Raw genomic sequence first — 13,043 nt, forward strand, 5'->3', positions numbered from 1 at the left:
TGGTACATACTCTAGAGTATCTGCCTTAAAATATGGTGTCCCACAGGGGTCCGTCCTAGGTCCTGTTCTTTTCGTGCTGTATGCGGCTCCTGTGTCGGATGTCATCAGTCATCATGCGATGTCGCATGAGAGCTTTTCTGATGACACACAACTTTATCAGTCAGCTTCCATAGCTGAATTTGATGCACTGGTGACTCGAACACAGGAATGCATTGCTGGCCTAAAGGACTGGATGACTCTCAACAAGCTGCAACTAAATGATGATAAGACTGAATTTATGATAACCTGTCCAAAGAAGTTTTGTCAACATCCTTCCTTTCCTGACTCTGTTCTGATCAATAGCACACCTGTTTCACTTTCTCCTTCTGTTCGCAGTCTTGGTGTAATCCTAGACCAGTCTCTTTCCTTCCAACAGCACATTTCGAATATCTGTGAAGTTGCCTATTTGGAACTGTGTAGAATCAGCTCTATCCGCCACTATCTCTCAACCAATGCAACCAAGACACTTGTATGCTCTCTGGTTCTCTCAAAGTTGGATTACTGCAACTCTCTTTTGGCCGGCCTTCCCAAATATCTGTTAGACAGACTCCAACAAATTCAGAATAACGCTGCCAGACTCATTTGCAGAGCTTCTAAATTTGACCATGTTTCTCCTCTCCTTCAGTCTCTCCTCTGGTTGCCTGTTTCTGATTGAATAGACTATAAGCTATCCACTCTGATCTTTTCTGCAGTCAGTGGATCTGGCCCCATGTATCTTTCTGAACTCCTCCATATCTATAACCCGTCTCGCCAGCTCCGTTCTTCCTGTGATACTCGACTTCTCAGGATACCTCACGTCAGAAGTAAGACCTATGGACACAGATCGTTTTCTTTTCAATTGCCAAAGACGTGGAACAATCTCCCTGATAACCTCCGTCCTTCTGATTCCCTCGCATATTTTAAATCTCGTCTCAAAACTCACCTTTTCCCTCAGCAGTAAGTTCAATTGTGGCAGGTCCACTTCCTTTGTGTTAGCTGTGCTTGACTATGTATGTATACATATGTATGTGTACATAACTACATGCATGTATATGAATGTGTATTGTGTGTGCGTGCGTTATGTAAGTTTGTGCCTGCCTATGTGTGTGTATGTGTTAGGGTAGCTGTTAGATACACATGTATTTTTAAAATGTATGTATGCAGTGTGTGTGTCTGTGTGTGTGTGTGTGTGTGTGTGCAGAGCAGCAACCTGACAGCAGACACGGATATATACACATTTAAAACAAAAGTATGTGCATTCATCTCAGATATTGCTTCTTCTTCTTCGTTTGTGGGCAGCAACTCCCACGTTCATTCGTATGTACATGAGTGGGCTTTTATGTGAATGACTGCTTTTACCCTGCCATGTAGGCACCCATACTTCATTTTCATGGGTGTGCATGCTGGGTATGTTCTTGTTTCCATAACCCACCAAACGCTGACATGGATTACAGAATCTTTAGTGTGCATATTTGATCTGCTTGCGTATGCACATGAAGGGGTTTCAGGCACAAGCAGGTCTGCACATGTGTTGACCTGGGAGATCGGAAAAATCTCCACCCTTTACCCACCAGGTGCCGTTACTGAGTTTCGAACCTGGGGACCTCAGATTGAAAGTCCATCACTTTAACCACTCGGCTATTGCGCCCATCAAATATAGTTTATTTCAGAGAGATCATTTGCAATCTACTATTGCATCAGAGACACACACGATTTTAGATGATCATTACATTCAGATATCAGATTTATTCTGATACGAATGGCAGTGATAATGGTGTTCTTACATATTTAAAAAGATCTGTGTTTTTATTTTCTCATATACGTGAATTACCACATAGCATGGCTTTTTGGTTTTTATTTTTTGTTTTTTAAAGTTGGTTTGTCAGGTGTTTTCAGTATTGTTCTCTTGAGAGGCTTTACAATATGTCTGTGCATATATCATTATATGTTATCACAGGGACAGGAGTATTTGTGTGCTGCAGTCTGTGTGTGGGTCACAGGATGTCTCTGTCACATCTGTTTTTTTTTTGTGAAGATTTTTGTGAACCAAATGATTCCAGCAGCCTGCAAAAGTATTCAGAACCTGGTTTTGTATGTTCTAACTTTGCCAGTTCATCATATACAGCTATCCATTTTTGTCCCGGAGACAAAGATGTGACTTTCGTGTTGTTTGGGTTTTAAGGTGTCTGATTGTGATTGTTACTTTGATGTTGTCAGTGTCGTTGTCAGTTATATAGTGTTTTGACATTTCACAGAGTGAGAAGAACAGTGCTGGCCAAACATCAACCAAACAGAATGGAATGTCACGGAAAGGTAATTGATAGTGCCATCTTTTTCTGTTCACAACACCATTGTCTTGTATGTCATTATTTGGAGCTGTTGCATGTACTCTAAGTATCAGATTGCTCAGTATTGGACAATGGCAGCACATTCAAATCTATAAACGTTAAGCCATGTCTGCTGAACCCAGTCATGTGTGATTATTATCATTATTATTATTATTATCTTAAAAGATTTTATTACACCATGTCTGCCAAATCCAGTGGTGTCTTATTGTTATTATTATTATTGTCATCATTATTATCTTGCAGTTTATTAATATCAGCACTTTTGTTAGCTGTTTGTTTGTGTTTTGGACAGGCTTGCATTTGTTCGTCCCTGTCTGCACCATTAACTCAAAATATATTGTGTTTGTGTTTTGGACAGGCTTGCATTTGTTCGTCCCTGTCTGCACCATTAACTCAAAATATACTGTGTTTGTGTTTTGGACAGGCTTGCATTTGTTCGTCCCTGTCTGCACCATTAACTCAAAATATACTGTGTTTGTGTTTTGGACAGGCTTGCATTTGTTCGTCCCTGTCTGCACCATTAACTCAAAATATATTGTGTTTGTGTTTTGGACAGGCTTGCATTTGTTCGTCCCTGTCTGCACCATTAACTCAAAATATACTGTGTTTGTGTTTTGGACATGATTGCAGTGTTTCCTGTTTGTGTTTTGGACATGCTTGCATTTGTTCGTCTATGTCTGCACCATTAACTCAAAATGTATTTAAATAAAACTGAAAATTCTTTACAATATTTTGTGGATCATGAATGATTGCTTCAAGGTTGATGGCTATTGGCATGAACACATGCACACACACACACACACACACACACACACACACACACACACACACACACACACACACACACACACACACACTTTGGACATTGGACTTAGTATTGTTATGGCATATCATGACACAGTATTGTTCAAACTTCAGAAAGTAACTTGTTTTGAAAGGTCTGAAAAATGTATATTCTCTGTAATATACATATCACAAAAAAACCCAACCATTGTATACTTAAGACAAATAGTCAATCTCTTCTCTCTGTCTGTTTTTAAGCTTTTCTGCCAATACAGAGTCCGTGAGAGTCTGGGTTCGAATCCTGCTCTTGCCCCTTCTCCCAAGTTTTACTAAAAAATTGAACTGAGCATCTAGTCGTTCAAATGAGACTATATACCAAGGTCCCTTGTGGAGCATGTACTTGGCACTCTGAAAAAGAACCCATGGCAACAAAAGTGTCCACCGGCTAAATTCTGTAGAAGAAATCCACACTGATAGGTACACAAATACATATGCATGCACTCAAGGCCTGACTAAGCACATTTCGTTATGCTGCTGGTCAGGCATCTGCCTAGCAGATGTGCAGAGTATATGGATTTGTCCAGATGCAGTGACATCTTAAGAAACTGAAACTATCTTTGTCTCCGTGTATAAAAGGCAAATAGTCAATCACTTATCTGTCTGCCTTTGTCTTCCTCTATCTCTCTCTCTCTCACCTGAGATGAGGCTTGTGTGGTAACTGGGATGGTCTGTGTTTCTGGAAAGAACAGAGTTTGACAGGTACTTAGATAGTTTGGTTTTTTTGTTGTTTTTTTTTATCTTTTTTTATGAAGAATATTAGGCTGAAAATTAAAAATCAATAAACTGCCTGTGTTCTGGTTCTCAAAGCTGTTGCAGCTCCCAACACCCCAATGTCACATCGCAGCACTGCTTCAGCATCTTCCCGTGTTGCAGACAAGACATCAAGAACTGCTGGCAATGACAAGTAAATATCTCTTTCCTTTCTCCCCCCTGTTCAGTCCATATTTTGTTGAACTTCTGTTGCAGTGTAATTATAACTGGGCTTTGTTAACTTAAACATGCTACAATAGGTAGCGTGTGACAAGTTGTGTCCATCTATTTCACTGTTAGCAGTTCCAAACATGCATAGAAACACTCACACACACACTCACACTGGACACCCACACAGACACACACACACACACAGACACACACACACACACATACACACACACACACCTTAGACTCTCTCTCACACACATACATACTATCACATACACACACACTCTTTCTCATTAATTCTCACTCCCTGGCACACTCAGTATGTATATGCACACACAGTAACATGCATGCTTACACACACACACACACACACACACACACACACACACTCAAACACACACACTCAAACACACACTCACACTCATACTCAAACTCACATACATTGTTTGCATATACATACGTAATATGCACATGTACACAAAATGACACATTTTAAAATGAAGTTAACGTGTGTCCATTTGTTTCTTTTAATTTTTGTCAGCAGCAGTGACTTCTTGGCACTCTTTGAGAGCAGCAGCGTTCAGCCTCAGATCCGACGGCCAAGCAGCACAGTCAGCACTGGCAGCAGAGGCAAGAAGCCAGCACCTAATGCTGTCAGATTGCCTTGGGCAGATGATGTGAGTTCTGCCTCAAATGGCTTATCATTCATTGTGTGTGTGTGGTGGGTACGTTGGGGGTGGGGTGAGAAGTTAAGTAATAATGATCAACATTGACTGTTTGACAGTAAAATGCGAAACTTATACTGTGTTTTTTTTCCCATCCAGCTCTGTGCGTATGTACATCTGTGCATGCATGCACATGCAATTAGACTGCCTAACCTGACAATATAAGCTTCACCCTGAGTTACCTTATAATTGAATTACCATGGTGTGTTTGGAGGGGGCAGGGTAGTTAGTGGGTGCTGAATTGGTGCACATGCATGCCATGAGACTGCCCTGATCAGTACTGAGTTTCAGCTGAAGAGCTTGTGAGTGTGTGTGTGTGTGTGTGTGTGTGTGTGGATGATGAGTGTGCATGAGAAGTTTTGTGTGTGTCTGTCTGTCCGACTTATGAGTATAAACATTTCTTTGAGGGGAGGTATGTGAGGGATGTGCTTTCTTGAGTCTTCGAATCTGTTGTGGAGAGTTCATGGCCGGGAAACTAAACACCTTCAGGTGTTTTCTGTGTTTGAGTTCATTGTTTGCTTGTTAAAGCTTACTCTGGTTTTCTCTCTAATGTAACAGATTGAGACTGAAGAGCTTTTCATTCTTTCTTTCTTTATCACAATACACATAAAACAGGTCTTGCAAGTGCACATAAAAGCAAAGTGAATTTGTCACTGTTTTGATTGTCTGATATATTTCATATACTTCTGTATTCTAGATGAATGTATTTGTATGCTTCTGTAATGTTGTTCATGATTCATTAATTGGTTGATATGATTTATTTCAAGCTGCAGGCATCTGATAGGGCCTTGAACTTGCGGGCGGGAGCCACTGGCCCCAGGAATGGTGGAGGGGTGACCCAACCTTCAGACCGATCAGAAGGTCCACACAATATCTTCAGACCAGACTCAGCTCGCAGTCAGTCAGATGACGATGAGCTGGACGACATTGAGGAGAGTCTGTCCCAGTCCATCAGCAAGCTGCAGACTCTGCAGAGCCAACTGTCTGGCATAAACAAGAACAATTCCGAGCAGCTTCCACCCCCCCTCACCTCCACAGGCATCCTGAACAGTCATAGGAGTTCAGACACCACGCCCAGAAATGATTCTGCTCGATCAAGCCTCAGAGGAGGGTCCACCGAGCCCACTCCAAGGAATCTCTTGGCAGGGTCTAGCCCGAAAAATCGATCTTCAGAGGCCGTTGGGAATGTGCCCTCAGCAATCAGTGCTAGAGACTTTTCTTCCAAGAATCTGACGGCTGCTTCCACTAACGACTTGCAGAGAAATGGCCTTGCAAATAACATGACCTCTCAAGGGCAGAAACAGAAAGCAAAAGCGTCATTGTCATCAATTGAAAACTCTTACCAGAACATCAAACATAAGACTCCTGTGAACCAAGTGCGCCGACTGCCCTCTGGTTCAGCTTCTGCTGCTCAGGTCAGTCATGAGAAATGTTAAGTCTGTGTATAAATGATGTGATTGATCATTCTGTTGTTTGTAGTACAAGAAGTTTTACTATAAAAGCAAAAACTTTTAGCTTTACCTCTGTTGATTTTCAGGTGTTTTTTTATGTATGTGAATATGTAGTTGCAGATCATATTATACTTTCCAACTTCTCATCTTGCTGTTCAGTAATGTATCTCTGACACGCTATGCTGACAAAATAAATTGAAGAGCAGTAAACACAAGCAAGGTCACAGATTGCAAATCATTTGGCAGATCAAAGCTGAATTGTCTTTGATATTTAATATTTGTATACATTCAGTTCAGTTTCAGTAGCTCAAGGAGGCGTCACTGCGTTCGGACAAATCCATATACGCTACACCACATCTGCCAAGCAGATGCCTGACCAGCAGCGTAACCCAACGCGCTTAGTCAGGCCTTGAGTACATTCAGTGGTCTTGAATATATTTGTTTACCTTTTGCAATACATGTGTAGATGAGTAAGTTTGAAACAAGTTTACTTTTGATTTTTTGCAAGGGTGTGAAACTATGTAAAAATACAATTAACTTCAAAGCTTGAAAGCATTACAAATAACTCACTAAGAGTGCTACCACACAAAGTTTAGCATGGACAGGTCTGCTTTTTTCTCTTATTTCCACCTTCACTGCAAGCATCTCACCCCTGTGGTATACTGTGTGTGTGCACAGACCAACCAGAGTGCGGCTGAAGAGTATCTGCAGACACTCAACACAGCAGCCACCAAGATTCAGCGCTGGTTCAAGCGTCACCTGATGCGGCAGCAGGCTGGCAGGGCGGCAATGCTGCGACTGTTGCAGCAGAAGAAGGATGAGCGGGAAGAGGTGCTGCGACAGTCCTCCCTCCTTCAGGACCAGGAGCACCTTCGGCAGGAAGACAGGAAGAGAGCCAAGGAAGACCGAGCCAGGCAGGCAAGGCAGGAAGCTATTCAGGTAGGTTACAGGAACACTTTTTTTGTGTGAAAGAAAAGAAGAAAAGATATGTTCAACATAAAACAGTTAACCAGTAGTTAATTGACACTCTCAGAAAGGGTTTGTAAAGAGTTTGAGAAACTGAATGTGTTTTTTCTTTACTAAATGGAGAGATAAAGGAGAGAAAATCATTAACAGACAAAAATGGATGGAAAAGGACAGACAGAACCTGATACATTGGGGGAAGCATTTTTCTCTACTGCTGTGGCTGTGAGGCTGTTGATGATGATTATGCCATAATGAAGGTGAATCTTCTAGAAATAAACTTCATGTCACCTTTCAAGCATCAAGAAATACATAACTTTGTATAATTTTCTCTTTATTCTCGATCAAGCCATATGCAAAAATTTGTATTTACTAAAGTCATTTGAACATTTTTCTGAGAATAATCTAATTTCATGGGTTACCTCTTGATATGATTTTTTTTCTTTTGAATTAGCTGATGGACTAGAATCACTGTCTGATGTTTAGTGAGAAAAGGTGTCTTATACTTTAACAAGAATGGCTGCTGTACTGTGGATAGTATCTCTGCCAGCTGTCAGTGTCTCCACGATTGGGGGGTCTCAAAGAGAAATTTGGTACTTTAAGTATACATGAGAGAGTCTTTTTGGTGAATTCATCCACACAGAAAATTCATATTTCAAGCAAAATAGAAAATAAGAGGATAACTTTGCTTCATTTTCCAGTAACTTGGTCAACACAACACATGTGCACACATGTGCAACACTTAACACATAGACATTTTCATACAGACCTGTCAGCCCTTCAGTTTTTAGTGAAAGTTATCTTGCTCAGTTGCACTTGATTTTACCCTTTCACTTGCCTTAAAAAAGATTGCAAACAAACAAGAAAAAAGTCAATTTTGTAATCACTAAGTGCATGCAGCTGCATACCTGCTGTGTGTTTAGCCATTGGAAAGTTACAAAAAAAGTTCTGGTTGGCAACTTCCGACTTCACTTTTACTGCCATCATGTCATTTTTTGAGACATTTTGTTGCAGAAATGCAAGAAAGCAATCTCAGCTTCTCTGAAGAAGTGAATGTGTGTAAATACAAAGAAAGACAGTGTGTCACTGTCAGCTGTAAAAATACTGTAAAATATACAATGGAAATAAAGAAAAAAAGAAAAAAGTATTCGGAATTGTGAGAGACATGGTGTGTTTTTTTCAGTGTGATACCGAAAACATTCCTCTCAACTTTCAAGTAAACCTCTTCCTCTTTTCTGCCGAAAATATTCCTCAAGTCTGATCAGGGGTTACCTGGTCTGTTCATACAGTTGTGCTGGTTATTGTACAGGAGTTGCACAAAAAGCGGGAAGAGAAGAGAAATGAGGTGAAGAGAAAGGCGGAAGAGGAGATTAAGTTCCTTCAAGCCAGCGGGAAAGTGACCAAAACTCCATCCAACACCAACATCGGGGCCAGGAAAAAAACCACCAGCGGTCGTAACAGTTCGGCAGCCTCCAGGGGGGAGGTGGGGAGGGAGAGCGCGACACCACGCAGTGAGGACCAGGGGGCAGCAGCGGGTGCTGTGGGAGGGGTCAGTCCTTCTCTCAACGACTTCCTGCAGGTGGGTTCTGCTCAGGGCTGTTGTGGCTGAATTATTTTCTATATTCTTAGGTTTTAACAGGCCTTTCTATAGCTGACTGCCTGGCTAACTGTCTTTTGTTGTCAACTGCCTGGTTATCTGCCCATTGAAGCTGACCTGGTTAACCGGTCTTTGAAGCTCACACACTGGTTAACTGCCCTTTGTAGATGACTCTCATTAACTACCTATAGTAGCTGACCTGCTGGTTACCTGGTGTTTGTAGCTGATGGTTTCAGTCAGGTGAAAGATGAAAATGATTGCAGTGAAATGTAACATCTTGGTGAAAGGTAACTGTGATTAAAGTGGAAAGTTAAAGTGAGGTAAAATACATTAAAGATTGGGGTGAAATGAATAGTTACATTGTGGTGAGAGAGAAGTGATTGAGGTAAATTGTTTTAGTGAGTTGAACAAAACAGTAATTGTTTGTTACAGTGAGATAAAAAATTATAGCTAATGAGTTGAATGGCTGCAATGGGAGGAAAGATCACATAAATGAAGTGACTTGCTACAGTGAGATGAATATTTACATTGAGGTAAGAGATAACAGCGATTGTGATGATCTGTTAAATGTGGTCTGAAAGATTACAGATAAGATTAAGAGGTTACATTGAGGTGAACAACCAGTGATTAAGGTGAACGTTTGCAGCAAGATGAACTAGTTACATTGAGGTGAATGGTCATACTGAGGTAAAGCTATCTGTAATGTGAAGTGACTGGTTGCAGGCTGCAGCAGGGGAGGGGGTGGAGAAAGAGAGCAATGCAGGTGGGGAAAGCGCCACCCAGACAGGCACCCGGACCACCCTCAATGACCTGTATGACACCCTCCGGAAGCTGGAGGAGGAGGAACACTTTGTGACCCAGCGCTCTGAGAAGAAACCTTCCTGGTGTGAGTAACACACAACTGTTCGAAGAAACTTTCATTCAAAGCAATATGTTTCTTTCCTCCTCCTTGTGTGGACACAGTGCTGCTCATTATTCTACTCACATGCAAGCTTGTTTGCTTTCAAATGTGCCTGCATATATGCATAAATCTAATGAAAGCGCCACATTGTTACTATCCACACATAAAAAAATGAGTGAACAGCATGAGACGTGAGAGAACTCTTGATTCATATTGACATGTAGGTTGCAACAATGTTGTTTTTTTTAATTAAATTTTTTTTTTTTTTTACAAAGTAGCAACTGTAAAATGTACAATCATAGATATAAGTGTCCATATTGTGAATCCAGCTGTGCTTCTTTCCTGTGGATACTGGATTTCTTGTTTGATGTTGTCATTAAAGAAATGTGGATTCTGACAGTAAAATTTTGGGGAAGGCATATATTGAGAGTACAGAAAAAGGGACATCAGAATGAAAAACCAAAATTTGTTTTTATTTGTTGTTAACAATATACAACAGAAAAAGAGCGTTGGATTGTTATTAATAGATGGATGGCCAATTTTTTTTTAATTAAAACTGGCATTAACTGGCCAGTCTTAACTCAGATTGTATAGATTTTAAGTGCTTTTGGAGGATCATGAAGAAGCATCAGTAATCATGCCCTTTGCACCAAGCATATGTGGTGTCATGCATATGGATATGGATTTGTCCAAAACGCAATGATGCTGCCTTGAGCAGGTGAAAGTAAAAGTGAAACTCCGCACACATGATAAAAGCTTATCAAAGCATGTGCATCTCACAGATCACATAGTTTTAGAAAACTGAAGAGAAATAGAATGTGTGATGGTGGTGGTGTTTGCAGTAGATAGACTGGAGAAGGATCAGGAGGGGGAGGACGGTTCGAACCTGACGGCTGAAAACCTGGAGAAGTTGAATGCCTCCAAGGATGGCCTGTCCAAGAGTGGCATGCTGACCGATGACAAGCTGAAGAGCATCATGTCCTTCCTGGATGAAGTGCAAGTCTCCGACAGGCTCAGTGAAATTGACTCCGTCAGTCACGCTTCTTATTTGTTTCTTTGTTTGTATACTTCTTTGTTTTTGTATGTTTTTGTTTTGTTCCTTTGTTGTTTTATTCATGATAATTTAAAAAAAAAAATTCTTCAATTTTTTATGTATTGATTTCCAGTTAGTTTATTCATTTACTTTTGGATTTTTTTTATGATTGTTATTCTTGGCATGGCAGTTGAATTACTTTTAATTTTTCAGTTATAAACATTTTCACATGAGTAATTTTGATCTTTGTATTTTCAAAGAGTGTTTCATTCTGATTTTATTCATTTAGGATACAGTTTTAAACCTTTCACCACCAGTCAGTTTATAGTGCAACACTTCATGGCACCAGAAGCACAGAAAACATGGCGTCTAAAATACATGGGGAATTCCGTATGATGTTTACGAAATCAGGCTTACCCTTCACCGAAAATTATGAGCAGTAGGTTTGCAGATAACACACCCATGATATGGTCACATTTCAGTGACATCAGTGCTCTGCCTGGTTGGTGCTGAAATGCGACATTGGTTGTGAAAGGGTCGAGACTGCAAGGATCTGAGGAAAAATAGTCTGTCCATTTACAGTGTTTATATCTGTGCTTATAATCATGGTGTTTTGCAGCATTATGTGGTTGTACTCATTTATATATCACACTGCACACTGGTATGAGAGGTTGGACAATGAACTATGGACAGATGGAATTTGATCTTTTTATTTTGTGCTATAGGGAACACACAATCATGGGGGTTTGCAGTATGTGTTTGTGTTCATTTTTTACAATGTGAGGTCAGATAAGAATTTTGGACAAATGGAGCTTGATCTTTTCATTTTGTAATATAGGGAACATCTGTAGCCTGATGGTAAAAATAGATTTGTTAATTGTAAACCATATTTGTTGTGTGTGAGGTGGGGGTTGGGGGGTGGGTGGGTAAAAAAAAAAGCCATGAAACAATTTTGGAGTGAGATATGTTTATATTTTCTCAATATTCAGAGAGGAAAAAATTCAAAAAGGAGGAAAAAATGTGTGATGCTATTTTCCCCACAGTGTTAGCAACAAAGCTGATAACGTGTGTGTGTGTGTGTGTGTGCGTGTGCGTGCAAAGATTGAGGTTAAATGAATAACCAGTGTGTGTGTGTGTGTGCAGGAGATCCATCGTATGAATGAGGAGTTGGAAAAGCCAGCCATGTTGGTTCCCTCTGGGGAGGAAGTGGTCCAGATGGAGAAGGCGCAGGCGGTGGCCTCAGAGGTGACGCACACGGTGCTGTCCCAGCGCCTGGAGCTGGATGAGAAGTCGCGCACCGTGTCCATGCTGCAGAAGGCCCTGGTACGCTCACACCCACACCATCACTTGTACACACAGCTCTGTGTCCACAGCACCATGTGTACATACAGCTACACACCCACACCACCACTTGTGTACACAGCAACACACCCACACCACCACTTGTGTACACAGCAACACACCAATGTTTGTACACAGTTCTGCACTCACACCACCACATGTACATAGCTCAGCATCCATACCACCACATGTACACACAGCTATACACCTACACCACAACATGTACACAACTACATACCCACACCACCACATGTACACAGCTACACAACCACATGTACACACAGCTACATACCATCACTTGTTCACACAGCTACACATCAATGTTTGTACACAGTTCTGCACCCACACCACAACATGTACACAGCTACACACCCACACCACCACATGTACACAGCTACACACCCACACCACCACATGTACACAGCTTTGCACCCACACCACCACATGTACACAGCTTTGCACCCACACCACCACATGTAAACACAGCTTTGCACCTACACCACCACATGTACACAGCTTTGCACCCACACCACCACATATACACACAGCTTAGCACCTACACCACCGCATGCAAACATAGCTTTGCACCCACACCACCACATATACACACAGCTTTGCACCCACACCACCACATGTACACACAGCTTTGAACCCATACCACCACATGTACACAGCTTTGCACCCACACCACCACATATACACACAGCTTAGCACCTACACCACCGCATGCAAACATAGCTTTGCACCCACACCACCACATATACACACAGCTTTGCACCCACACCACCACATATACACACAGCTTAGCACCTACACCACCGCATGCAAACATAGCTTTGCACCCACACCACCACATATACACACAGCTTTGCACCCACACCACCACATGTACACACAGCTTT

General features: G+C 41.4%; 1 protein-coding gene across 4 annotated transcripts in view; it reads left to right on the forward strand.

Moving 5' to 3' along the window:
- LOC143285912 (centrosomal protein of 131 kDa-like) overlaps nucleotides 1-13,043 on the forward strand; it is a 39,789-nt gene that overhangs the window by 8,726 nt on the left and 18,020 nt on the right. For 2 of the 4 annotated variants that reach the window (XM_076593365.1, XM_076593372.1), the window contains exons 3-11: nucleotides 2,274-2,331; nucleotides 4,017-4,113; nucleotides 4,672-4,807; nucleotides 5,623-6,270; nucleotides 6,985-7,245; nucleotides 8,579-8,848; nucleotides 9,590-9,752; nucleotides 10,610-10,797; nucleotides 11,944-12,123. In XM_076593365.1, the coding sequence (XP_076449480.1) occupies nucleotides 2,274-2,331; nucleotides 4,017-4,113; nucleotides 4,672-4,807; nucleotides 5,623-6,270; nucleotides 6,985-7,245; nucleotides 8,579-8,848; nucleotides 9,590-9,752; nucleotides 10,610-10,797; nucleotides 11,944-12,123 (2,001 nt within the window). The remainder of the gene's footprint in view (nucleotides 1-2,273; nucleotides 2,332-4,016; nucleotides 4,114-4,671; nucleotides 4,808-5,622; nucleotides 6,271-6,984; nucleotides 7,246-8,578; nucleotides 8,849-9,589; nucleotides 9,753-10,609; nucleotides 10,798-11,943; nucleotides 12,124-13,043) is intronic. The other 2 variants (XM_076593386.1, XM_076593379.1) reach the window with 2 other exon arrangements.

Source organism: Babylonia areolata, chromosome 1 (genome assembly GCF_041734735.1).
Source record: "Babylonia areolata isolate BAREFJ2019XMU chromosome 1, ASM4173473v1, whole genome shotgun sequence".
Taxonomy (NCBI): domain Eukaryota; kingdom Metazoa; phylum Mollusca; class Gastropoda; order Neogastropoda; family Buccinidae; genus Babylonia; species Babylonia areolata.